This window comes from Gavialis gangeticus, unplaced genomic scaffold, assembly GCF_001723915.1.
Source record: "Gavialis gangeticus isolate Ggan-Ray unplaced genomic scaffold, GavGan_comp1, whole genome shotgun sequence".
In the NCBI taxonomy this organism is placed as follows: Eukaryota; Metazoa; Chordata; order Crocodylia; family Gavialidae; genus Gavialis; species Gavialis gangeticus.
The window spans coordinates 63317195-63342602 of record NW_017729022.1 but is presented as its reverse complement, the minus strand read 5'-3'; the positions used below and the strand labels follow the sequence as shown (position 1 = coordinate 63342602).

The 25408-nt window shown below is 48.2% G+C and overlaps 2 protein-coding genes across 2 annotated transcripts in view; both read left to right on the top strand.

The window, feature by feature from the left end:
• Window positions 1-531: 531 nt before the first annotated feature.
• On the top strand, window positions 532-15739 carry EIF3L (eukaryotic translation initiation factor 3 subunit L). Its single transcript, XM_019515230.1, has 13 exons — window positions 532-686; window positions 815-863; window positions 961-1171; window positions 2496-2575; window positions 4594-4655; window positions 6122-6191; window positions 7158-7231; window positions 8230-8401; window positions 9315-9469; window positions 10584-10754; window positions 12945-13442; window positions 14426-14506; window positions 15473-15739. Exons 1-13 carry the CDS (start codon window positions 654-656, stop codon window positions 15509-15511), a joined length of 1695 nt encoding a protein of 564 aa, XP_019370775.1. The 5' UTR covers window positions 532-653; the 3' UTR covers window positions 15512-15739.
• Window positions 15740-20319: 4580 nt separating this feature from the next.
• Window positions 20320-25408, top strand: part of MICALL1 (MICAL like 1) — a 41794-nt gene continuing 36705 nt past the window's right edge. The window contains exon 1 of the mRNA XM_019515807.1: window positions 20320-20511. Within this exon, the coding sequence (XP_019371352.1) occupies window positions 20320-20511 (192 nt within the window). The remainder of the gene's footprint in view (window positions 20512-25408) is intronic.

The window sequence follows — 25408 nt, the reverse complement described above, 5'->3', positions numbered from 1 at the left end:
CCCCGGCCGCGGTCCCGGCGGCGCCGCCATCCTCCATTGCTGCCGCCGCCGCCGGGCCCAGGCCGCGCGGACATGGAGGGGAGGGGACTAGCCCGTCACCCCGGCAACAAGGGCGGGGCGAGCGACTCAGTCCCGGTGTAGCCAATGAGCGGCCCGGCCAGCGATGACGCGCAGCCAATCAGCCAAACCTGGAGGTGGAGGCGGGGGTGGGGAAGGAAGAGGCAATGAGAAGTGGGTGACGTAGCCAGCGCTTCGCCCAATGGCAGAGCCGAGCCAATCCCAGAGCGGATGGTGCAGGGGAGGGGCAGACAACAGGAAGCTGCGTCACTCACTGGAAAGCCTGGACGCGCCGCTCACCGCAGCCAATCGGGGGGGCGGGGCCGCACGAAGGGAGGGAAGAGGGGAGACCTCTAAGAAGGGAGGAGGGCTCAGCCAGGAGAGGTGGGGCGAGGAGGTGTGGAAGCCCCGCCCCTCCCGGCTGAGCCCGTCTTCCTTCCACCTCCCCGCAAATCGCCGCGCGCGAGAGCGCTGGGCTCCGCCCGCTGCCTTCAACCATCCCGCCCCACATTTCCGTTCTGCGTCGCGGCCCTTTTGGTTCCAGCCGCGTTCCCATCCGGGCCCCTTTCTCCACCGCACCCGCCCGCGCGCTCGCCATGGCCTACCCCGGCGAGGACTACGACAACGAGGTTCAGCCAAGCGGGGAGGGCCCGGGAGTCCGGGGTCCGGGGTTCGGGCTCGGGCTCGGGCTCGGGCTGGGGCTCGGGCTCGGGACCGGGACCTCGTGGTGACCGTCTTTCTCCGCCCCCCTCCACAGGCCTCCTACGACCCCTACACCTACCCCGGCGACTATGACATGCACACGGGTGAGTCGCCGGGCCGGGCCGGGCCGGGCCGGGCCGGGGGGAGCTGAGGCGGGCAGGGCTGATGTGTCACGGACCCCGCCCCCTTGTCTGCCCGCAGGAGACCCGAAGCAGGACCTGGCATACGAACGGCAGTATGAGCAGCAGACCTACCAGGTGATTCCAGAGGTGATCAAGAACTTCATCCAGTACTTCCACAAGACCGTCTCGGACCTCATCGACCAGAAGGTGTACGAGCTGCAGGCCAGCCGCGTCTCCAGCGACCTTATCGACCAGAAGGTCTACGAGATCCAGGACATCTATGAGAACAGGTGCCCTAGGCTGTGCCATGCTGCTTGGGAGCGCTCCTCCATCCCACTCCCGCACACAGGGACCTCTTGTGCTGCTTGGGCAGTGCTGAGGAGCAGCCCTGACCCAAATTGGGCATTGGCTTCAAACAGCAGCTCCCAGCCAGGCCACCACAGCCTCCTGGGATGCTCTGAGAGATGTTGACTGGAGCCACAGGGCCTGTGCCATGTTAGTGCCATTCAGTGCATGTATGTGACTCACAAAATGAATCCAATAATTTTGGAGAAAAGACCGTAGTGTTACAACCCTTCTGCCCCATTGCAGCTTTCTGAGTTCTTTTGCAACAGAAAAATGGCCCTTTTTTTTTTTTTTACCATGATCGAGAAAGTGGAAGCTTAAGAGCTGGCATTTTTGGAGGGGTGCCATGAGTGAGCCCCAAGGAGGGGGATGCTGTGAGTCTAAAAAGGTTGAGGGCTGCTGGCTTAAAAAACAGGGTTGTGGCTGGATTTGAGTAGCTAATGAGGGCAAGATCCTGTCGTTCCAAGTCACTGGTTCCCAAACTTTGACAGATTGTGCACCGCTAATTTAGAACAATGCAAGCTTCAGTACCACCAGCAAATCTTTGTCACATAAAATAATAAATCTGTTAACACGTACCACTAACAGGTTGTCTGCATACCACTGGTAGTACCTGTACCACAGATTGGGAACTGCAGTTCTAAGTCATTTGTTTCCCTCAAGCCAGACAGGTAGCGATTAAAGGAGAATGGCACCAATTAGCACATTTGATCAGGTCAGCAGAAATGCCAAGAGTTGAAGAGACCCATGCAGCACTTGCTATCCTCATCCTTTCCAAAAGTGGCTTCTGTAGCTTGTGTCTGAAGTGTGCAGGCGAGCAGGGCAAGGTGTATGTGAGCAACTTACAACTCTTTTCTGGACTCTGAGGATAAAGATTGCCCAAATTTATTTATGAATCCAAAACAGAAGGGGCTTTAACAAGGCATGTTGTCTAAATTGGAAATGTGTCTTTTAACTCCCTCCCCCTCTCACTGAGAAATTAATGATACCAGGAGTATAAAAGATACAGCCCCTACAGCCCTGTCACACAGCCTGCAATGCTGCCTGTGGGTTTCAAATCGCAGACATGCAGTGTTCACTGGACCATACCTTTGGGGCTGGATACGGTACACGTAGCATGCTGAATACAGTGCATGGGGCCAGTCTGTGGGCCTAATCCAGCCTGCAGACTGGATCCAAGCCACTCACCTGGCCCACAGGGCCTGATGAGTCTGATACCTCCAAATGTATTCAGTCTCTAAAGTTTGCTATGTGTGTTTTATCTTGCAGCTGGACCAAGCTAACAGAAAGGTTTTTTAAGAACAGTCCTTGGCCAGAGGCAGAGGCCATTGCACCACAGGTTGGCAATGGTAGGTATTTTATTCCTTTTTGCTTTGGTCATTTGAGAAAGAAACAAAGTGACTTCTTCAGGAAGAGGCCTAGTTGAAATTTCGGACCCACTTATAAGGCCCTAACTTTGACCCCTTGATTGTCCCTGTTAGATAGCAAAAAAGCCAAGAGTTTGAAGACTAATACTGTACTTATATCTCCTTCCAAAATCATCTCTGTGGCCTTATGATGAAAAATTGGAGGAGAGGGATGTAATCTGACACTTCTGGATCGGCAGGCTAGTGTTCCAAGAGTTTTGTAGAGAAGTTAAGTTGTTCTTGCTCTTGGCTTGCTCAACTTCTTCCTTTCTGTCTTTTTTTACATAGAGAAAGTAGTGACTTGCAGTCTCCTTTGTTTTGACATCCTCCGTGTGCTAAATTGGTAGACAGTGACCCTAGTATTTCCTCGCACCATATCTTTCCACAGATGCTATTTATGCTGGTGTTATCCATTTTTCTCTCCTCATGTCTCTGTTCTTCCTTATTTTCATTCTTTTTTTCTATTGATTCAAATTCATTCTCTCCCTACCTGTATAAACTCAACACTGTACTGCTCAGGGTGAGGGCTGTGTGTGGCTAGAGAGATGCTCTTGTATTTGAAGTCAGAGCAGATGCACAGAGCTGCTTTCTCACGCTTTGCTTACTGTTGATGCTGTGGCCATCTCTTCAAGTTGCCTGGCAGAATATTGGACTTGAAAGTAGAGGTACACTGATACATTGGTCCAATATTGAATTGGCACTGATATAAAGAAAATGATCTATGTCAGAAATCAGCCGTAAGTGGCTGATAATTGGGCTGATAAATGCCCATGCATGCGTGCAGCTGCAGTGCAGCACGTAGGCAGTGAAGGCACAGTGGCAGTGTGGAGAGCTGCCAGCTGGTAAGTCTGCTGTAGTAGAAGGGGAGAGGGAAGGGAAGAGATGGTGGGGGAGGGCAGATCAAGGCCCCTGCGGTGAGGGAGGGAATGAGGCAGGGGTGGGGCAGGCAGGGGACGGAGCAGGGCTTGTTTTGGGGCAGCGGGGCACAGAGGGAGGTAGTGCCTCCCACTGCTGCTCCTGCCACTTGTCTGGGGGTGGGGAGGGGGGGCATGTGCTTCCAGATCTGTGGGGGGCAGGTTGGGGCCAGGGCTGCATGGGGCTGTTCCCGACGTAGCCTGGGCCAGGCTGGGAATGGGGCAACACTGCTGGGAGGGGGCTACAGGGAGGACTGGAGCCACCCCAAATTTTGTTGTAGTGCCCCACCTGGCCGTAGCCCAGGCTCTACCAGAAACAGCCTCGTGCAGCCACAGTCCCAGTCCACCCCACCCTGTGCAGATCTGGGGGCACAGGCCCCTACCTCCGTGCCCTCCTAAATAAGGAGCAGGAGCAGAGGCAGGAGCTGGCCCATGAGTGTGCGTGGCAATGGGAACCGCTTCCCTGCCCCGGTGCCCCCTGGATGAGCCCTGCTTCATCCCCTGCCACCCCACCTCAACAGCACTTGCCCCAGTCCTTGCCTTACTCCCTGTCTCACCACAGGGGCCTTGATCTGCCCCCCTGCCCACACCCCTTCCCTTCCCCCTCCCCACTCTCCTTCCACCACAGCAGACTTACCAGCTGGAGGCAGCCATGTCGGAAATCAGATCAGGATCGGCCAATATGCCTCCATAAAAATCGGCTATCAGTATTGGCCCAAAAAATGTCTATCTGTGCACCCCTACTTGAAAGCATTGCTTGTATCTTTACCAAAAAACATGCTCACAGTGGGAAGTGGGAATGAATTCAGGCCATGCAGCACTCCATAAGCTTGCTTGTTGGCTCCTTTATTTTTCCCTAACATCTTCAGAGCTAGAAAACACATTCTTAAATATTTTTCCCACTCAAGCCTTATGGTGACTTTTGATCCTCTCATTCCCTTGCCTGTTTCACAAACACTGGGATGACTGCGGTATATAGGAGGTGTCTATCATTGTTGAAAGCCTGACCCAAGTGGCTTGCTAATGCCAGTTTTGTTCTCTCTTCAGATGCTGTCTTTCTGATTCTGTATAAGGAGCTGTATTACAGGCATATTTATGCTAAAGTCAGTGTGAGTATCTGCTGTCTTATCCTCCTGGTTACATGAAGGGTTAGCTGTGTCTCTTGTTCTTTAAGTCTCGTCTTCTCCTGCCTATGAAGAGACTCTGGACAAATCCTGTAGATTAAGTCTGTGCCTGTTGTCATGTGGTCGTGACAAGTTTGAGAGAGCATGTACAGGATGGAGTGCTAAAGCCTCAGTTGTCTTCTGAAATGTCACAAGTTCTTTTTCTTTCCAAGACGCATAATCTGGCTCCTCAAATTATTTATAAGTAGCATAAAGCTTTTTATGGAGGTTTATGGAGAAAAGACGATGGCAATATCTCCAGTCTGATAAGTCTATAATATAAATTAGGTAACAGCATAGGTGGCACCTGATTATGGGTGGGGAAAGAAAAGAACAGTAGAAGGTAATTGAATCCCATGATTGACAGAACAATGATTTCAAGGGAAATGAATTATGGAGTTTCTCATGTTGTTTTGTGACTTCTGCTTTAATTCTAATTGAAATGGAGACTGGTAGTTGAATACTTTAGGAGAAATTAACTTTGTTTGAGGTGCAGGGAAATGTGGCTGACCATTGTGCAAAATAGCATGAAAGATGGGTTAGGAATCCCTAGTAAGGAGGATTTATTGGGCAGAGCAAGGTGGGAGTAGGAGGAAAGCGATCGGAAATGTAGGTGGGAACACAGCTAAGCTCAGGAAAAAGGCCAAAAGATTGAAGTAAGTGTCAAAACAAGACCTGGGTGAGAAGCCAGGGCTTAGGTAGGGGTAGAACAGGAAGGAGATCTTGCTGCAGCATTTTGGGAATGCTGGAGGAGGTAGGGAAGCTAGACAAGAGGTGGTATTAGTCAGTGAGAGACATAAATCAAGGACTTAATAGAAGTGCCAGATTTTGGAGAGCTGTCACAGTAGTCTTCAGAGTGTGATCTCTGGAGTTCTTCCTGGCAATTTCAAAATGAAGCGGTTCAGTTTTTTGGAGGGGCCAGGGGGTGATGGGAAGGTGTGGTTCCATGACACCCATTACTTAAGAGCTGAACAGTTGAACAACTTCTGTGTAGGGGGAAAAATTGATCAGACCTGTGAAGGCTGCATGTGATGCAAACTATAAAGGATGATCTGAAGGTTTTGAATCTGGTTGGTAGAGAAGGGAAGTTCCATTTGTGAAAGAGTTAACTGAGGAAGGAGCATAACCACAAGAGAAATAACTTGCACATGAACAGGCTGATTTTAGTTGATAACTTAATAGTGCTTACCCAGGTATGATGTGTGGTGCTGCTGGGCTTGACAGTATAAAGACAAAACACTGTCTTTAGCGTCAGTGAAGGGGGAGTGGTCTCTGCTAATCTAGACACTGGCTGTATCAAAACCCAAATGACATCCTTGAGCCCTTTCCTGCCCCCCTTGAGTCCCCTAGCAGTTAAGTGAAGCTAAGCAGACTAGGCTCTGACTTCCCTACTCTCTTTCTCCTCGTTGCAGGGTGGCCCCACTCTGGAGCAGAGATTTGAGTCTTACTACAACTACTGCAACCTCTTCAATTACATCCTTAGTGAGTTTTGATCTAGTTACCAGTGTTTGCATTTGGGGGCATGGGATGGCCTGGGAAGAGGGAACTGATCTGTATTCATGTATAGATCATAAAGGGAAAGATTCCACTTTCCCTTCATGGGTGAGAGATTATATTGAGTTGATAGCACTTTAAATTCATGCATAAGGAAAAGAAAAGAAACCCAAATCCTAACTCTTTCCCAGGCCTTTAGAATTGCTCTGAGCAAAAGGGAAGGAACAGCCTCCTTTAGCTCTCCAGCTGGTAGCTAAGTTGATAATAGGGATGGCTTCTCCCTTACTTTCATTAAAAAAAAAAATGATGCTATAAATAAACAGGGAGAAATGCAACACAGTGTTTCTCCATCTTTCCAGGTTGGTAACCGCTCTTTTTCCCCAAAGACGGAGTCTTCAAAATTTGTTCTTTACAAGAGTTAATTCTTCAGCACCAAGAAGCCATCATTTAATTTATAATATAAAGAAAACTTCAGTGCCTCACAGCCTTCTGATTGCCTGAGGAGGCACAAAAGGCAGGCAATCTCAACCCTGCAAGTGAGGGCCATGCCACACATTCAAATGAAAGCTGGATAGAAACCAGCTATAAAGCTTTGACATATGTTCAAGCACTAACTTTTGTACTGCTCTGGCTTCTAGCCAGATGGCCATTTTTATGGCATAATTGCTTTGCACACGTAGCCAGCCTAAATTTATTGCGTGATTAACAAGTTAATTGTGTAATATATATAATACGTGGTAGAGGTCTGAGAAACATTTGTTGTAGAGTATATAGTAACTGAGGTTGGTTTTCTGTGAAGTCATGAGGCCTTCACTAATTTTTTAACCTTGAAGTGGGAGCAGTTAATAGGGTCAAAGGTTTCGCATCCCTTGTTTGGAACTTGGGAAAGATTAGTCACTGTCATTCTTCCCCCTGCCTATTTTGCTTATTGGATGATGAACCTGTGTTCTATAGATGCTGATGGCCCTGCTCCCTTGGAACTGCCCAACCAGTGGCTCTGGGATATCATTGATGAATTCATCTACCAGGTATGTGGTCTGTTGTCTGGGGCTTTTGGTGCCACTTTTGTTTAAGACTAGTCAGTCTCTCATTATTCCCCCACTGCAGTATTCCTGACTTATAGACTTTAAGAACAACACCAAAAATCATGAGAGTTGGCATCGCTGCCACTGACCTCATTTCCATTCCGTTTGTTACCTGTATGGAAGTCATGACCTGTGCAACAACCCAGAAGTGAATACCATGAGTTGTAGTCAACAAAAGCAAAGAATTTTTAGCAAATCAGAACAACTTCCACAAGTTGTTAGGAGTTATTTGGGGAATGCAGGCATTTAACCCACCTCTCCATTTGCAGTCCTGCATGCCAGCACTTTTCTTTAGAGTGCACCCCTACACACATCTAAGTCACATGAAGGTGCATGGCTGCTGTAAAGAAGTCCATCCTTTCTGACTGGCCAGTGAGCATTGCTTCCTGTAGTGTTGTTTTTTTCCCCAGCTTTAAATTTCTCCATCCAAGGGGCTTCTCCATTCCTTGTTTAGAATAATCTGGCAAAAACATAGAGAACAATGGAAATAATTTAGGGTGAGACTGTTGCAATGAAATGTTTTCCTGATATTCCTTATTGCCTTCTCTGTTTCAGCCTATATACACAGCGTGGTTTCCAGATGTTAAATAACTCCCTCCCTTTCTCCCCCCCTTTTGTCCTTGCATTTGATTTATTATAATAAAAAGTGGCTGCAACAGATGGCAGTATCCCAGGTTCAAACTTGCCAAACTCACGAAGGGGGAATATCATATAATGACTCTGTGTGCGCTTCACATATGTCACTTTCTTGCCATTGCATCACATTGCACGCTCTTGTCCATTTGTCTCTTGTTTACCCATTGATGGTTCTGTGTTCTGGACGTCTCCTATGTGCTTGTGTTACTTGGCAAGGCAAAAAGGCAGATAGTTCAGATAATGTTGCCTCTGGTGGTAACCATAGTTCCTTAACCAGTGGTCTGTCCCTTCTCTCTTCCTCATAGTTTCAGTCATTCAGCCAGTACCGCTGCAAAACAGCCAAGAAGTCAGAAGAGGAAATTGATTTCCTTCGTTCAAACCCCAAGATCTGGAATGTCCACAGTGTCCTCAATGTGCTGCACTCCTTGGTGGACAAGTCCAACATCAACCGACAGCTAGAGGTCTACACCAGTGGAGGTAACAAGGGTGGGGTTCCAGCTGTTCCATCTGGGCCAGATGGAGCTATCTCTTGGATAGAGAGTTGGGATTGTAATACAAAGTCTTCTCCCTTGAAGTTACTGGTTCCAGATTGGCCTGGAAGTTGCTAGAAACTAACCATCTGAGGGCTGTTTTGTGAAATGAGCTGAGGACTCAGTCCTGTTCCCAAAAAAAACCCCAAATCACTCACAGAATTCAAATAAGTAAGGGATACAACTCCAGCTTCAACCAAACATGACAGATAGTTAGCTGCGTTTCAGGTGGAAGACAAGGTGAGGCACCCTGGAGTCTAGCTAGTTCAGGGAGGTGTGAGCTTTCATAAGCAACTACCTATCTTATTGTTGCCTATGAAAGCTCATGCCTTCCTGAACCAGTTACTCTGTAAGGTGCCACCCTGCCTTGCCTTCTGCCCAAATGTAAGTGATAACTCAGGGTGTGCTCATACTTGTGCTGAAATGACAGGGCTTCAAACTCCAGCATTGTCCGTTATGCACTTGTCTACATCAAACTTGTATTACAGTGATACGTAAAAGCAGGTTGTAAGTAGATGGTGTCTGGGCTCCCCAACCTAAGGTGTCTGCCCCAAATAAAGAAGGAAAGCACATTTGTGGTGAGGCATCTTTCTTACACAGATACAACTGCAAGGCTGTTCTTAATGGTTTGGATATATCCCTGCTTTGCAGCCTTTGAGCTCCCATTGGTTTTGGTGAGAGTTGCATTAAACCCATGAGGTGGTTAATTGAGAAGCAGCATAAAAACTTGGTGGAACACTGAAACTTAGACTGGCTGCCTTGCCTTCCCGCCCCTGCTCTTCCTATCACACAGGTGGCTGAGACAGAACTGTTGAGACCTCTTTCTGCTTCTGGAAAGCATCATGCTTCTTTATTTCTAGGTGATCCTGAGAGTGTGGCTGGAGAGTATGGTCGTCATTCCCTCTATAAAATGCTGGGCTACTTCAGTCTTGTGGGGCTGCTGCGCCTTCACTCCCTGTTGGGGGATTACTATCAAGCCATCAAGGTTCTGGAGAACATTGAGCTCAACAAGAAGGTAACAAAACATGCATCTTTAAGTCTTTCCTTTTGGGCTTAAAGTGCCTTTCATTATTAGGGTAATATGGTATCTTAAAGGGGAGAAGGGTATCTTCTGTCATGACAAAACCTTCCCACCTAGAAAATCGTTCGTTGCTGCTTGAAGTGTCTGGAGAAGATGCCTATTTTTCCATTCCCACATAGGGTAGAATTCAGAACAGAATGCAATATTTGGGGTGGGCCCCACTTGTAAGTAAAGGTGAGTCTGAATGGTGGCTGCTATTCTAGAAGGCATATCTAGTACTTTTGGGGGGTGTAATTTCCACTGCACCCCAAGAAATCTGTGGTATGAGTTTTGAAGTATAAGCTGAGGTGCAGTGTAAACTGGGCTGGGTACTAGCTCTTCTCAATAATATGGCGTCTTGGTCTCATCTTTTATTAGCTTCTTCTTTCCTTATTCTTAACCCTGATGGTTCTAGTCGCACATACAGCCCCAGTATTATGCTTACCCTTCTCATGCTTACTCTAGCATTATATATCCAGTTGTGGCTGATGCCACCCCAAGGTCATTCCTGGGCTGCTCTGGAACTCTGATTGGTATCCTTCTGTGTACTTATGGTACAATATGAGAAATGGGCTACTTAAAAAATTTACAATGGGGGAATTGTACACAGATCACTGAAACACCCTGCAGCACATGACACTCTATACCCTGAGCCCAAGAGACTATATGGAGCCCTGTTACTGAGGTGCAGGTATTGGATGTGTTTGGTTGCACCTGTGTGCCCTGGAAGAATTCATTGCATGAAACGAACAGACATTTTAAGGAAAACTCCCAAAAGTGATATGTGACATGATGTCTCTGGGGATAAGGAGAACTACTAGACAGTGGACTGGACCAAACAGTGATGAGTAAAGTGCTGGATATTATCTTCTGCTGTCCGGGAGACAGAAGTGGAAGATTGTTACTAGATTGTCCAGTCTTTTACACAATAGCTTTCCTGCTGCTTCTGCTGCATGGGGTGAGTGTCAGGGCACCCCTCTCCTTTCTGTAGGCAGGACTAGATTAGCATGGGCTGGAGATGGTGGGAGGTGGCAGTTCTTTTTTGATTTAGCATGTTTTATCTCCCCAGAGCATGTATTCCCGGGTGCCTGAATGCCAGGTCACCACCTACTACTATGTGGGCTTTGCATATCTTATGATGCGGCGTTACCAGGATGCCATCCGTGTCTTTGCCAATATCCTGCTGTACATCCAGAGAACCAAGAGTATGTTCCAGAGGACCACCTACAAGTATGAGATGGTAAGATGTAGAACAAGTGATGCCTTTCAAAGGGAAAGGCCACTGCTTTACCATCCTACTTTTTCCTCAGTCCCTGTCGCACAGTAACTTTTATGTCTGATTAGCAGTGTTAGAATTTATAGTCCATCCTGCTCTTTGTGGCCTTTCTACTATGGAATACTTTCTCCTTAACCTTGTATCCTCCATAGGCTTTTGCGGTAACATTTTCCAACAGTTCCTTTCAGTATCTCCTTTTGGGTCACTATCCTACCCTCTCCTAAAGAATTCCATCCACAACTGACTCCTCCCTCTATATAATCTGTCTGGGCAGCTTTTATTTGCTTATATGATTTCAGCTGCCATCTTGCTAGCATTCATCAGTCTTTCTTTCTATTCCTGACTTCTGTTAGTCCCGTTCTGTTTCAGTCTTTCTTGATCTTGAATGTTTCAGACTGTCCAAACTCACTGTGGCTAAAACCTGGTTCCTCTCTTTTTTTTCTTTCCTAAGTTTCTCTGCTTTCCTAGTCTTTCACTGTTGACAAAATTCTTAGGGCTCACTTCTTATGTCTTCCTTTTAGTACTTTCATGGGCAGACAGTTTTCAAATCCTGCTGCTTTCAACTCCGTGAGACCCCAGATTTGGTACTTTCTTTCTATCCAAATGGCTAATCACTTTGTGCCACACCAGATTACCTGCCTTCCCAATTAATTCCATCCAAAATAGAACTGCTAAGAACATTGTCTTTTGCCTCCTAATCTAATCATGGCCTCTTGGCCTGCTGTTCCACACCCCACAGGTCTTTATATCTGTCTCTCCTTCAAGGCTCATGCTTACTTATCTTAACTTTTTATCACCTCTTCTGTCCCTCCCTCTATTTTGGTAATGATGCCAGCCTTGACATCATATGTAGCTAATCTCCAGGCTTCTTTGAAGCCTTCCTCCTGGCTTGCTTCCTCAGTTCTGGCAGGCCAAGCCAATGCAGTCTCTTTCAAGTTCATCCTTGAGACTTTGCTCTTAACTGGTGCCCACAGCAAGTGAGTTAATTTTAATAATTGACTTAAATTCTTATTGTGCTACCAGTTTAAGGTAGGCCACTTAGGTTGCCCACTGGTAAGCTGGACAGTCCTTTAAATTGAACAGATGTCACCAGTTCTTGGCCAAATCCTGTTGATTTGCATATTAAAAGGACTGCTTGCAATGAAACAGGTATGCTCAATTTAAACATTATGCTCAGACCTGCTTCCTCAGTATCTGGGGGTAGTCCCATTACAGTAGCAGTTAATCACACAGCTACTTGTACTTTACCACCAAGCCCCTTATCTGTGCTACAAGCTCTGTGGCCCAGTACAAAGTTTTGTCTCTGTACTCCAAGCTCTCCAGTGGCAGCAGAACCTTCCCCTCTGCCAGCATACCTAGGCTTCTACTGCTACCTTGAAGACAACTGGCCCTATCAGTCAAGTTCGTGGTTGTCAGATAAATCTGCTGCATGTAACTTAGACTGTACACGTGTCCAAACCAGTGGTTCTGAACCTCATTAAGCTCAAGGCACCCTTTGAAAAGTGCCAGCTTTTGCTCATTTTTTTGACTGCAGGAAAAATAATAAAGTCGTTCTTTTGTCGCAAAGAATCCAGAAAGACTGCAATAAGTTAGAATGTTTCTGACACTGTGGGTTCTTGTTTGACATCTCTGGGTTTATCTTGTGAATTGTGTGGAAGTGTTCACATACTTAATGGTGCTAACTTTGATTGGCATTTAAAAATCTCGCAACACTCCAGGGTGCCCTGTTTCAAAATCATTAGTATAGATCAGTGTTGTGCGAAGGCTGTCTAGGTGGGACATGGAGAAGCAGCGGGTTCACTGCCAGCACTTCTGCCGCTATGTGCCACCAGCACTTCCGGGTTTATTCATTGACCAGCCGCATTCCCTGTCCCCGTCATTTATCAGGGTGGGACCAGGGGTTTTGGGACCAATGGTTGGTGGAACGTAAGATTTAAAAGGTTGAGAATTGCTGGTCTAGATGAGCCCCCTGAGCCTCACTATAATTCAGGTCTTGCCTTCACCCTTCCTTTCCTTGTCATTCGTTACACCACATCACCACTCATGGACTGTAAATGCTTTGGGGAAAGAAATGGTCCCCATCTTTTGCATTTAGTTCTCTGTCACAAAGATAGAGGGCTGTTTTTTCTAATGACTTTCTCCTCTCTGCCCCAGATTAACAAACAGAATGAGCAGATGCATGCCCTTCTGGCCATTGCCCTCACCATGTACCCCATGCGGATAGATGAGAGCATCCACTTACAGCTGAGAGAGAAATACGGAGACAAGATGCTGCGCATGCAGAAAGGCGACCCCCAGGTGTATGAGGAGCTCTTCAGCTACGCTTGCCCCAAGTTCCTGTCCCCTGTGGTCCCCAACTACGATAACGTGCATCCCAACTACCACAAGGAGCCGTTTCTGCAGCAGCTGAAGGTCTTTGCCGATGAGGTGCAGCAGCAGGCCCAGCTCTCCACTATCCGTAGCTTCCTGAAGCTCTATACCACCATGCCCGTAGCCAAGCTGGCTGGCTTCCTGGACCTCACCGAGCAGGAGTTCCGCATCCAGCTGCTGGTTTTCAAGCACAAGATGAAGAACCTGGTGTGGACCAGTGGCATTTCTGCCCTGGATGGGGAGTTTCAGTCAGCCTCTGAAGTTGACTTCTACATTGACAAGGTCAGTGCCTGCCCATCTGTCATATGTGGGATGGAGGGAGAGGGTGAGAAATAAAGCTACAAAATGAATGAGTGTACCACAGGCAGAAGTTTATCCTTGCTTTCTGGAATACATACTTTCTCCCATTATTTCAAAGTCTTACTTAAGACCTTATCTGCAGACCTCTTCACCACCCTTCAGTGGAATGAAACCTGAATACTTAGCAAGATATTGGATCTTCTGGCCTAAATAAGCTGACCCCAAATACCCTTCTTCCCAGACTAGGTGAAGTCTCTCCTGCTTGCTAACTTTGGGAGAGGGTATGTCTAAATAACAGTGGACTGGATTGTCAGGTCTCACTGCCTTCACTCATAAACCCACTCATAAATTCTACTTCCTCACTAGGTGGGAGAATCTTGCCTGGCTACACTGTTCTCCACTCTAAGCCAGCACTTACTCGTAGAAATCTGAGCATGGGGAATGTCATGAGCCCCAAGCCTGTGAAAGGAGCTCAAAGCCAGCAGATGCACATAGGCAGGACCTGAGGCCTGAAAACTACTACCACTTTGTTCTCCAAGAAAGTAGCAGGCCCTGCCTGCCCCATCTAGCCAAACCAACTGTGCTGCTGCTGGCCCTCTAGCACTGCTTCCTGTCTCTTTGGGAACAAGCAGAAGCTGTAAGAGGAGCCTTGTTTTTTGGCTGCTATTGGAGGGAGACAAAATAATCCAGCTGTTGTAGGGAAAAGCCTATGTCCTGAAGTTGAGGAAGGCTCCCAACAAGCTGGTTATCATAGTGGATTGGGGCAGACCCATGTGAGAGGGGGAAAAACCTCGATTTGGATTCCACCATTTGCAATGGGGGGAGTCTTTCCCATGAGGAATACTTAGCTCATGACTATGTGGAGGATGAGGAGCATCTCTGACATGGGAAACCCTCGCTAATGCTGTTGACTCCCCTGCCCTTACTTCAGCCGTCTTCTTGATGTCCCTCTACTCTCTTGGCAGGATATGATCCACATTGCAGACACGAAGGTTGCCCGGCGCTATGGGGACTTTTTCATTCGGCAGATCCACAAGTTTGAAGAGGTGAGCAGAATGTGCAGCAAGGGCAGGGAAATCTGTGTAGCTCCTGATGGGGTAGCCGTGGGGAAGACTTGGGACTCTTATGGGGTTGGTGGGCTGGGGATCTTCTGAGAGACAAGAGACCTGAAGCAGCTGGCCTAGCTCCATTCAGTGACTCACCAAAACCATCGGGAGGCATTTCAGGAACCGCCTTTGGAGCTGAACAAAGACTGCATTCTAAGCTACAAGTTGGTGACCTTTGTGGGGGTTGTGTTCTTCTATTGGGCCTCCGTATGACTGCCGCCCAAAGGAAGAGAGGATCAGTATAACTAGTGTAGTGTGCTGGAAGTAAGGGCAGGGTTGCTTGTCCTGTGGGGTAAAGGGACAGCTGTAAATGTTGCCCCACAATACCAGCCTGTGCCGCATTCTACCCCTCAGCCATTCTTATATGATCTACTGCCTCCTGGGAATCTCCATTACTCCTTAGTGAGTCTACTAATCCTATTGGAAATGTCAATGAGAATCCATTACTGCCACCATCCTATCTAGACCTGGGGGTAAAGGAGAGGATCTGCAGAGCTCAGGGAACCATTCCTCCCCCACAGCTTTGTTGGGAGATCTGTCCTGGCTGAGCATCCAGCGGTAAGAGGGGAAATTGGCTGTGGCTGCTCTCTTCTTCCAGCAGAGGCCCCTGCAGGACCTTGGTTCGGTCCCAGGAACATAAGCCATGCCTGTAACCTGAAGTCTGTTTCCACTATCCTTTGAAAACCTTTCTCCTCTATTTTCTCTGAGGCCCTGTCTCCTGTGGGGAGGATTTTTACTGTTGTTTTTTCCCCCTCACTCCCTTGAATCATGTTCTGTTGCTCTCCCAGCTGAGCTTGGGGGCATCTAAAGAAGCTGTGCTTGTGAGAGCACCAGGCTGCATTCCACCAACTGTGTGTGCATCTTTCTGGATTCCCCTCTCTAATAAGCTGTCTTGCTTTCTTCCAGCTGAATCGAACCCTGAAGAAGATGGGCCAGAGACCCTGAAACTTCTACTAAAACTGTCACCAGGCCGGCTAAGGATATGCATGAAAGGAAGTGGGTGGGGAGAGTACTGTGTGCTGCAGGGGAAGGGAGTTGAAGATTCTGGCACTCTGGGAATCTCCTATGACTGAGGGTTTTTTTACTTAGCTAAGCAGAGTGTTTGGATCTTGCCATCATATGGAGGACTGAGATATCCTAATAAACAAGTAAAATTCTTCTGTGTGTTTAGTACCTGATACTGTTTCCTCCCTTCTTTGGTGGGAGCTGGATGTGTTCAGGGGGCAGGTACTAGTCACATTCTGTGTCCAGTGCAACCTCCCTTGGGGGCAACTGGATAGGAGGCAGGCCTTTTTATGCTACCTTAACTCATGTACATAGTGAACAGGAAAGGTCATAGGGTTGGTTGCTAGCATTCTTCCTGCTTGTCTGTCTTACAGACAGAGAACAGAGGAGATGAAACTCAAATGATCCCTTGCATCTGTTTCTCCCCCGACCCCTCTACCCGTTGCACTGCAAAGCGCTTAAAACACTCCAGTCCACACCCTCTTCTGCAGCTTTCAAGCAGAGACTTATTTAGAGTGTGGGGTTCTGCTTATTTTTACCTTAGATATGACAGGAATGTTAATCCCTGACTCCTGACAAGGTCTGGTTTTACTCGAGACTCTCAGCCATCCTGGAAAGTGTGTGGTGTGAGCTCTCCTCCCACAGTTGACAGGCCAGCAGTGATGCTTCCTTTCTCCAAAATACCGGAGAAAATTTTACTTGATTTAAACCTCCCAAATGCTTTGATTCAGGCACTGTAACTTTCACTGGTTCTGCTATTACTGTGGCTTTTTTCCAGGCAAGTTTTATTATGGCTTCTTTAATGTGAAAAAAAACCCAGCAGAAAAGCTTTTTTTTTTTTTTATTGTGAATTTAACTTGCACAAGCTGCACAGGTGTCACTTGTGGGATAAAGTAGTAAGATTCTCCCCTAACTTTTTTGCAGGTTATTTTTTAAATAGTTTGAATGTCTGAGGGGAAGCAGCAGGTGCAAGGGAAGACCTATGAGTAATCAGAAAGTTGCACAAAGCATGTTCCTAGATGCCATCTGTCTGTACCCCTCCCCTTCATTCCTCTCTTCGGGCGGGGGTTTCTGTAATCAGACTATACTTATCTTGGGCAGGAGGCTATTTGGAGGTCTCTAAGCAGCCTTCATTCTTGTGTTTGTGGGCATGTCTACAGTGTGTGAGACCAACAATAGGCTCTGGTCACTCCCCACTACCGCAGGGAGCTCATGCTCTGAGAACACAAGTGGTACCCAAACTCCCTGTTCTTCCCCTCATTGGTCACCCTTGCTGGTGCTCTTTCGAACTGCCTTTGGTTGGTAGTTTCTTGTAGGCATGATCATTGATGGTACACATGGGTTTGGAAGGGTCTGAGGTGGATAGACCTTTGGATCAGATCTCCAAGGAATTCAGGTGCCTGAATCGTACTGAAAGCAATGGGAGTTTCACCCTTCTGAGGGTTTGTGCGCTCAATGCTGAGGGCTTAAACGGTATGTTTACCAAGAGTAGAAAATGATTGTGGCTGCAAACAGTCCTTTGATCATTTAGGTGTGGTCTAAACATAGTTCTGATTGCAAAATTCTGGGTGTTCCTGCACTCAAATCTGCTTTGTAGAGGCAAAGTCCCTTCTTCCCCATGGCACTGTCCCACCACCTCTCTGAATAGAAGACCCTATTGTAAGCAGGACTGTCAGCTGAAGGTGCATGCAGATATGCCCATTGCCTTAGCCTTGTCCTCTATGGCAGCTGTACTTTCCTGCTGATGAAGTGGCTGCTTATGGATCCAGCAGGTGTGCCTGTGCTCTAGCAGTTTCTCTTGCTGCTGCCTGACCACTAAATTGCTGGTGTAAGAAGCCCCTCCAATGTAGACAAGATTGTAGTTCCCATCACTAGTATCATTCCCAAGATGGGGGCTAAGTTAGGGTGAAGGTGTTAAGAGCCTCCTCATTCCAAAACATCCAGCTTTTCTTTGCTGTCCTTGCATTTGTCAGCAAAGGTCACGAGTCTACAGTACAGTAAGGTACATCTTGGGCAGAATAATCAAAACCGCAAAATGGGTGACACCTGGCTGGATGACAAGCACTACAGAGAAGGATCTGGGAGTCTTGGTAGATCACACACAATGCACAAGTCTGCAGTGTGATGCAGTTTCACTACAGGTGAATACAGTTTTGGGATGCATCAATAGAAGCATTAGGTCCAAGAGAGCGTGATAGTACCTCTTTACTCATCACTGGTTGGGTCTCATTTGGGGTATTGTGTGTAGTTTTAGGTTCCCCACTTTAAAGACACAGAAAAGTTGGAGAGGGTCCAGAAGCAGGTGAAAAAATAAGGGCTTGGAAGGTAAGTCATACAAGGAGAGGTTGAAGGAAATGCATATTCAGCTTGCAGAAAGGGTGCTTAAGAGGGGATATGATAGCAGTTTTCAAATATCTGAAGAGCTGTCATGAAGAAAAGGGAGAACACCTTTTCTGTCTTGCAGAGAGTACAACTTGGACCAATGGCTTGAAGCTGCAGCATGGATTTAGATTGGATATCAGCAAAAACTTCACTGTTGAAATAGTGAGGCAGTAGAATAGACTACCTAGGGAAGTTGTGGATTCTCCATCACCTGGAGATCTTCAAGAAGAGGTTGGGCAGGCATCGATCAGGGATGATTTTAGGTGTAGCTGTCTGTTCTACTGCAGTATTTCCCATGCTTCTGGGCTTTGCTGATAGCCACATGGGCCCAGGAGGGAATATTTCCCCTCCTGCTGCTACGTGTCAGGGTTTGTTTGGTTTTTTTAAGCCTTCCTCAAAGGCATTGAGTGTTGGCTGCAGCTGAGGCTGGGGATTTTGAGTGAAGTGTGCCAATGCTCCTGCTGGGACTTTAAATTTGGGGGTTCCTGGCCCAGAGGTTCTTGCCCGTCTGCTCAAGTTCAAACCGATTGCCGTATTTGGGGTCAGAAAGGAATTTTACCCCATGGTCAGATTGGTATGGACTGGGGGGGTTTGCCTTCCTCTGTAGCAGAGGGCTTGGCCCTCTTCCTGGGATCTCTCGAGTGTGTTTTAACGTTTGCAGCAGCAGAACATTGGCCACCATGGTCCCCCTGCTTTACCTGTGTCAGGTTAGGGTGTTGTCAGGGTTGACTCTGTAGTTTTCATGTGAGGTTAGACAATGGATTTATATGGGGTGCCTAGGAGAGGGATGATCCTGCCTCAGGCAGGGGGTTGGACTAGATGACTTATGGAGGTCTCTTCCAGCCCAGGTTCTCTACGATTCTTTAGCTAGCAGTGATATGCAGCAGGGGGACACCTAACTTGCAAAGCCCATTTCTTCCAAGTCGCAGACTAATGTAGAACTTAAACTGGAATTTTGCTGGCTGCATTACTCTCTTTTTAATCTGGCATGTAGGAGCATAGAGACTAAATGCATTTTCACATTCTCTTACACCCTTATACAGTTATTCACACTTTGTTCTCCAATATTTGAATATGCCTTTTCCTCAGCTTGAGTCTGTAAAACGGTTTCCTGGTGATGCCTATAAAGTATCTGTTACCCATTTGCAGCCAGTGCGATTGGCTTTCTGCCTCCTATTAGAGACTACTGAAGGTTAACTGATGTGACTGGCATTTTTGGATAGAAGCCAAAGGAACTGCAGTTCTTTGCATGGGGTGGAAAGATAGGCTCAGCTATTCTCAGTGCCTGGCACTGTTTGGAGCTAGAGGAATGCAGGGCATTCAGTAACATCAACAGTCCAAGTGCTGGAATGTGGCTAGAGCTGTTCCATGGGGCGGAGTGATGCTTTGTTACCTTAGCCTGGCCTGTTGGACAGGAGTCTGGCTGCTGGTGTACTTAGCATGGAAGCAGAGCAGTCTGGAGTGAGGCAGTTCTGATCAGTGGAACCTCAGCGTGAGGTCACTCCCTTTCCACTGCTGTTGCAGACCTGCAGGCAGGAAGGGAGATGGTCCTGCTTCAAGCAGATTCAATTATCTGCTGGATAAGACAGTTCTCAGTCCATTGTGTTCCTGTTCCTAGTTAGGCTGAGTAGACAAAATGCCAACCTGTTTGCCATGGTTCTGTGATGTTGAGCAGTCAGTAGCATCATACCCTGGGTATAAAGATTATTCTCAAGGCTGAAGGTGCTCCCCCTTCCCCCACATTAAGTTATTTTAAGCTACACACATAGCTGTTTCCTGTGTCATGTAGTGGGTGCTGGCTGACATAATGAGTACTTAAACATATAAATGTGGCAGAGAAAAGTGGATTTTTAGCATGATCAAAGGGATGCAACTTGAAGTAATGGGGTGAAACAGAGCTTGTTCTAGTAATAACCTATCAATTCAAGCTGCTGAGAGTTTATTTTGCCTTTTCCTCTGCCTCCTACATGGGCTTCCGGTAGAATGCAGTGTGCAATTCAAGGTCTTCATTTTTATCTTCAGAGCACTCGCTGTCCTGTCGTGCTCAGTTGCTGCACTTCTCAGCCAAGTTTGAATTCTCTGCAGCAAGGGTGTGGTTTGTATGGGAGTTGCAGCTTTCTCAGGTGCTGATCCAGGATCATAGAGCAAACAAATGAAGGGCTGGGTTCAAAACCGGGCTCAGGCACCCCAGAGTGGGAGAGGTCCAAAATTGCACTCCTGAAAGCCCCTGTTCAGTTGTTGCCTAGGATCCAATAGTTGATGGACTTCAGGTCCCCAGGTTCCTAAAGCTGCACCTCTGTGCATATGCCAAACTGCTCCAGTTTTGATTAGTGCTGAGTGACTCAGGGCCTAGCTCATGCCTGAGCATGACTATCCAGATAGGAGATACTGCTCTGCCCAACTCCCCTGAGGCACTCCCAGAGCGCACCTTGCATGGCTACAGGATTGAGCTTCCTTCAGAACGCTTGGCACTCTTCCCCAACTGTTTTCAAGGAAAGCAGGCCCAAGATACACCCAGGAAGTGGGACACTGAGGCTCAGAGCACTCTTCTGCCTGGGGTACTTCAACCCCCCCCAGGCTGCAAGCTATTCTGAGTGCAGGCGTTCTTTCTTCTCTCCTGCCACAACTGTGCCACTGCACAGAGAAGGATTTAAGATTCTCTGGGTCAGACAGCAAGCATGAAGCAGTGTGGCTGTATAGCATAGTGGTTAGGGCACTCCCCTAGGGGATGGGTTCTGATCCCTGCTCTGCTGAGGGACCAGGCTCCCCATGTGCTGCACAGAGAGCTGAGGTGCCTCTCACTGCATTCTGGGCCCCAACATAGAGGCCAGGTACTCACAGTTAGGTATTTTGGCACCTTTTTGGAGCCTGAGCCCTTTATTGCATCTAGGAGTCTCCCCCAGTCTTTATCACTGCCTCCTTCAAGTCCAAAGCCTGCTTCAATGATCTTGCTTTTGCCAAACTAAAGACCAGTTCAGTATCCAAATACCATATACATTCAAAAAAACCCAAATCCTGTAGAGAGGCAGAGCCGCACGCGACAGATGTTAGTCATATCCCTTGATGCACTGCTGAAAGATGTTCAGATACCACAGTGATGAGTGCTGTGTAAAAGCCAATTAAAACATCAGGAAGTATTTACTACCAGTGCAATCTAATAAGTTATGGAATAGTCTCCCCAGGAAAGCAATGGAAGCCCCATCACACGGGCAATTTAAAATGAAACTGAATAAAACTCCAGAGAATGCACGGCAGCAAACCTTGCTTTGGTCAGGATGTGGAGGGCCTATGGAAAGGGCTTGATCAATGGGCTGGTGCCCCTCTCTGCTTCCTACCTACCTGTGAATGGTGTGGAGTGCTTTGCATGGGATGGAAAGACACATGGAGGCAAGATGCACAATTCCTTGGTTCTGAAAATGGGGTGTCTATAGGTCAGAAATCAGTTGAGGGTGTGTTCACCCCCGTCACCAGCATCTCCTCCTCCCCACAGCCTGCCACAGTTCCCTGGTGTTTGTCTCCTTGCAGAGATGTTTGGAAGGTCAGGAGCTGTATTTACAGTTTCCAGGCATGGGAGCTGTTTGCATTAATTGGAGGCTTACAGCTGTTTGGCATTCCTGTGGCAGAGCGCTCTGGTTTTTTGGAGAAGTCTCCCCTCCTGCCCCATTTCCCAGCTATAATACCACAGAAGGCCTAAACCCTGCCCCTAAACTACCTTTGACCCCATGGCCCAATACACAGAATGGATGGTATTACAACATTGTTACAGGATCTGTGAGTTATATTTCCCAGAGGCAGGGGTATCCAATACAATGGGCATTTAAATAGAATGGTGCAGTTCATTTTGTCTGTAGGTGTCCCACATTGTAATATCCCAGAAATACTGCTGGAAGTTCGCATACTCAGGATCTCTTTCTGTCTGTGCTACCGACTTCCGGAGTAACCCCCTAAACAGGCCACTTTACCGCTGTAAACGAGGACAGTTTGCTTGGGGCCTTTTGTAAAATGCTTGCAGATCTCAGGCTGGGCAGCACTCCAGAACAGCTAACAATGATTAAACTCAGCCCCTGGATCTTTGTGCTATGTGAGGTGGTTTTATACTCCACCTTCTGAAGGAAGGGAATATTTCCAACGCATTGGAAAGCAATGTTTATGTGCAAGGCAGAACACTGTGGGGATCCAGCAGACTGGTGAAGGATGTGGCTTACAGTGGTATTCTTCATTAATGCTAGGTTGAGACTTAAAACATGCTGTATCAGGACATTCCGTCTTCCCCTAGCAGCTGCTTAGACTAGTCACAAAACAGGCCCTGTGCATGAAGAGGCAGGGGTAGCAGTTGCCTAAGGCTCCCAAACCTTCACTAATGTTTTATGAGTGACTGCACCCTTAGAAAGAGGGAGGTTCTGGAGAATCTCTCTGGTTTGCCTATTGTGGCAACAGCACCTAGGGCAGACCCTGGGTGGAGCAACGGGGGTACATAATACAATCCGGCTGTCCAAGCCTCCCACTCTCCTCTCCTTGAGCTCCAAGTGCTCCACAATATCCCCATTGTTCAGTCAGCAGCGCCTGTTACGCACAATCCTGCTGTTCTCTCCAGCTGTCCCAGGGCAGCGGCTGGGATGAGGCTATCCATCCGCACCAGGTTCCTGACGAATGGAAGAGCGAAGCTTGCTGCTCCGTCTGCTGTGTGAGCTGGGGTGGAGGAAAAGAGCAGTGCCACAGACCTGCATGCCCAGTCTGAGTCACGGCTCACAGGTCTGACCAGTGCAGGAGCTGGTTTCCTGAGCGCTCCAATGTACCTGTGCAGAGGAGAGGCACGTATATGAGAGGCCAATGCTGTCTGCTGCCAGGCACCATGGGGAAAGAATATCAGGGCAGTGCCTGGAGTCCCCTTAATCCAGTGGTTCTCGATTTGTTTAGACTCAAGGCACCCCACAGAAAATGTCAGCTCCTAGTTTTCATTCATTTTTTGATTATGAAAAAATACAGCAATTTTTCTTTTTGCAAACAGCTCACAAAGGCCACAACAGGTCAGACCGTTTTCAACGCTATGATTCTTATTTGAAATCATTGAGTTGATCTTGTGAATCATGTGTGAGTACCTAACAGTGCTATCAATGTGTGGCACCCCTGAAAGGATATCAAGGCACCCCAGGGTGCCATAGCAGCCTGGTTGAGAATCATAGCCATAGACACAGACAGTAGGATAGATTTGCATCTTATAGCCTAACTAAATCAAAGATGCAAATCAGAGTCAACATCAGCGCTATTGTGAGCCTGTGCGCACTTTATCAGATGCTGTGAAAGGACATGCACAGAGCTGTGTATATAATTTACACCAGTGATTCTCAACCAGGCTGCTGTGGCACCCTGGGGTGTGCTCTAAGATCTTTCCAAGGGTGCCATGAGGAGAGCACATAATGTTAGCCCTGTTAAGCATGCACACAGAATTCACAAGATATAAACCCAGAGATTTTAAATAGGAATCATAGAGAAGTGGGGCTGGAAGGGACCTCCAGGGGTCATCAAGCCCGAACCCGGGCCTGAAGCAGGATCTTCCCTACCTGAAACCATCCCACGCAAATCCAGAATCTAACTGGGTTGTAAAACTACTGCCAACCCTGATGCTACACAAGACATAACTCCCTCACCTGTCACAGGTGAAGTAGGGGGGGTCTATGGTGTTAAAAAAATTCTGCGCTGTTGTGATCTTTCCGAGTTCTCTGCAATAGACGAACGGCTCTGGTATTTTTCTGTAGTCAGAAAATGAATGAAAACTTAAGAGCTGGCGTTTAACAAGGGGTGCCTGGAATCTATGAGTGGGGGCTGGAGTCCATGGGCAGGGAGGAGGGCTGAGTATTAGGAGGGGTGCCTGGAGGTGGCGAATGATGAGAAATGCTCATGTTGATGTGTCTGCACGGCCCATACCACCCACCTGCCTGTCTCTGCTTGGCACCCATGAATGGCATGAATTCCAGCTGGGTGCTGAGACTGACACATTTCCTACACACCCACACATGCTTACACACACATGCATGCACATATGTTGCAGCTATACAGGCAGTGATTTGAACCCGGGTGAAAAACTGTCTTTTGAGCACAGATGATGAGGAGGGAGGGAGGCCCTTGGGCTTCCCAGGCACTCCCCAGACTCTACAAGCATACATGCATGTGCACACACTGTACACAAATGTACTGTACACACAACACAGACACATACATGCACACTGGGGTCGCACACACCACACAGACACATATGCACACAAACGGGGTGCACACACTGCCCACACCCACACCACACTCAAATACACACAGTGGGGTCACACACTGCACATAAATACACACATACCATACACACACACACTGTGTGTGGACACACCACACTAGGGTGCCACACACACACTGCAGGCACATGCATGTGCACACACCCCACGCACACGCACACACTGGGGTGGCGCACACACACTACACACACCATACCCACTAACTGGCATCCTGAATACAGACACCACATCCATGTGTGCACGCACCCCAGGTAGCAAACACACACGCTGCACACATATTCATACACCCACACTGCACAGACACCACACCTGTGCAAGCATGCACACACACAGAGCAGATACACACGGGCACCCCCCCCACACACACATTCACCTCCCCCCTGACACACAGACACTACATCTGTGCACGTGCACACACTGGGGTGGTGCGCACACATACACATGCATGCCGTACATATATACTTATACACACACACACTGCACAGACACCACATCTGTGCACGCACACACACCCCACAGTCACACATGGGCACCTCATGCACACACATACATACACCCTGCTATCCCACACACACAGGCACCACACTTGTGTGCGCACACCGCACATACACATGCACATACAGCGCAGACGCCACACCTGCACATGCGTGCACGCACACACACATATACTCACACCCGCATCCCCTCCACAGACACACGGCCACCGCACCTGTGTGCACACACCACACATACACCGCAGACGCCACACCTGCACGTACCTGCACACACACACGCATATACTCACACCCGCATCCCCTCCACAGACACATATGTGCACCGCACCTGTGCGTGCACACACTGCACACGTACACACACCCGCGCGCACACATGCATACACTCACCCCCCCACCGTAGACACACACGGGCACCACACCCATGTGCGCATACACACATTGAACACACACACACACACACCACACCTGCACGCACACACAGGCATACACTCCCCTCTCCCCGCCCCCCTAGACACACCAGGGCACCCCCCCCAACCTGCACACGCACACACATACGTACATGCGGGGGGTGGGGTCCCGTGGCCCCGCCCCGCGCCGCCCCTCTCCCGCCGGCTGAGGCAGAGGCCGAGGCCGGGCCCGGGGGCGGCGCCGGGCGGAGGCTGAGGCGGCGGGAGCGAAGC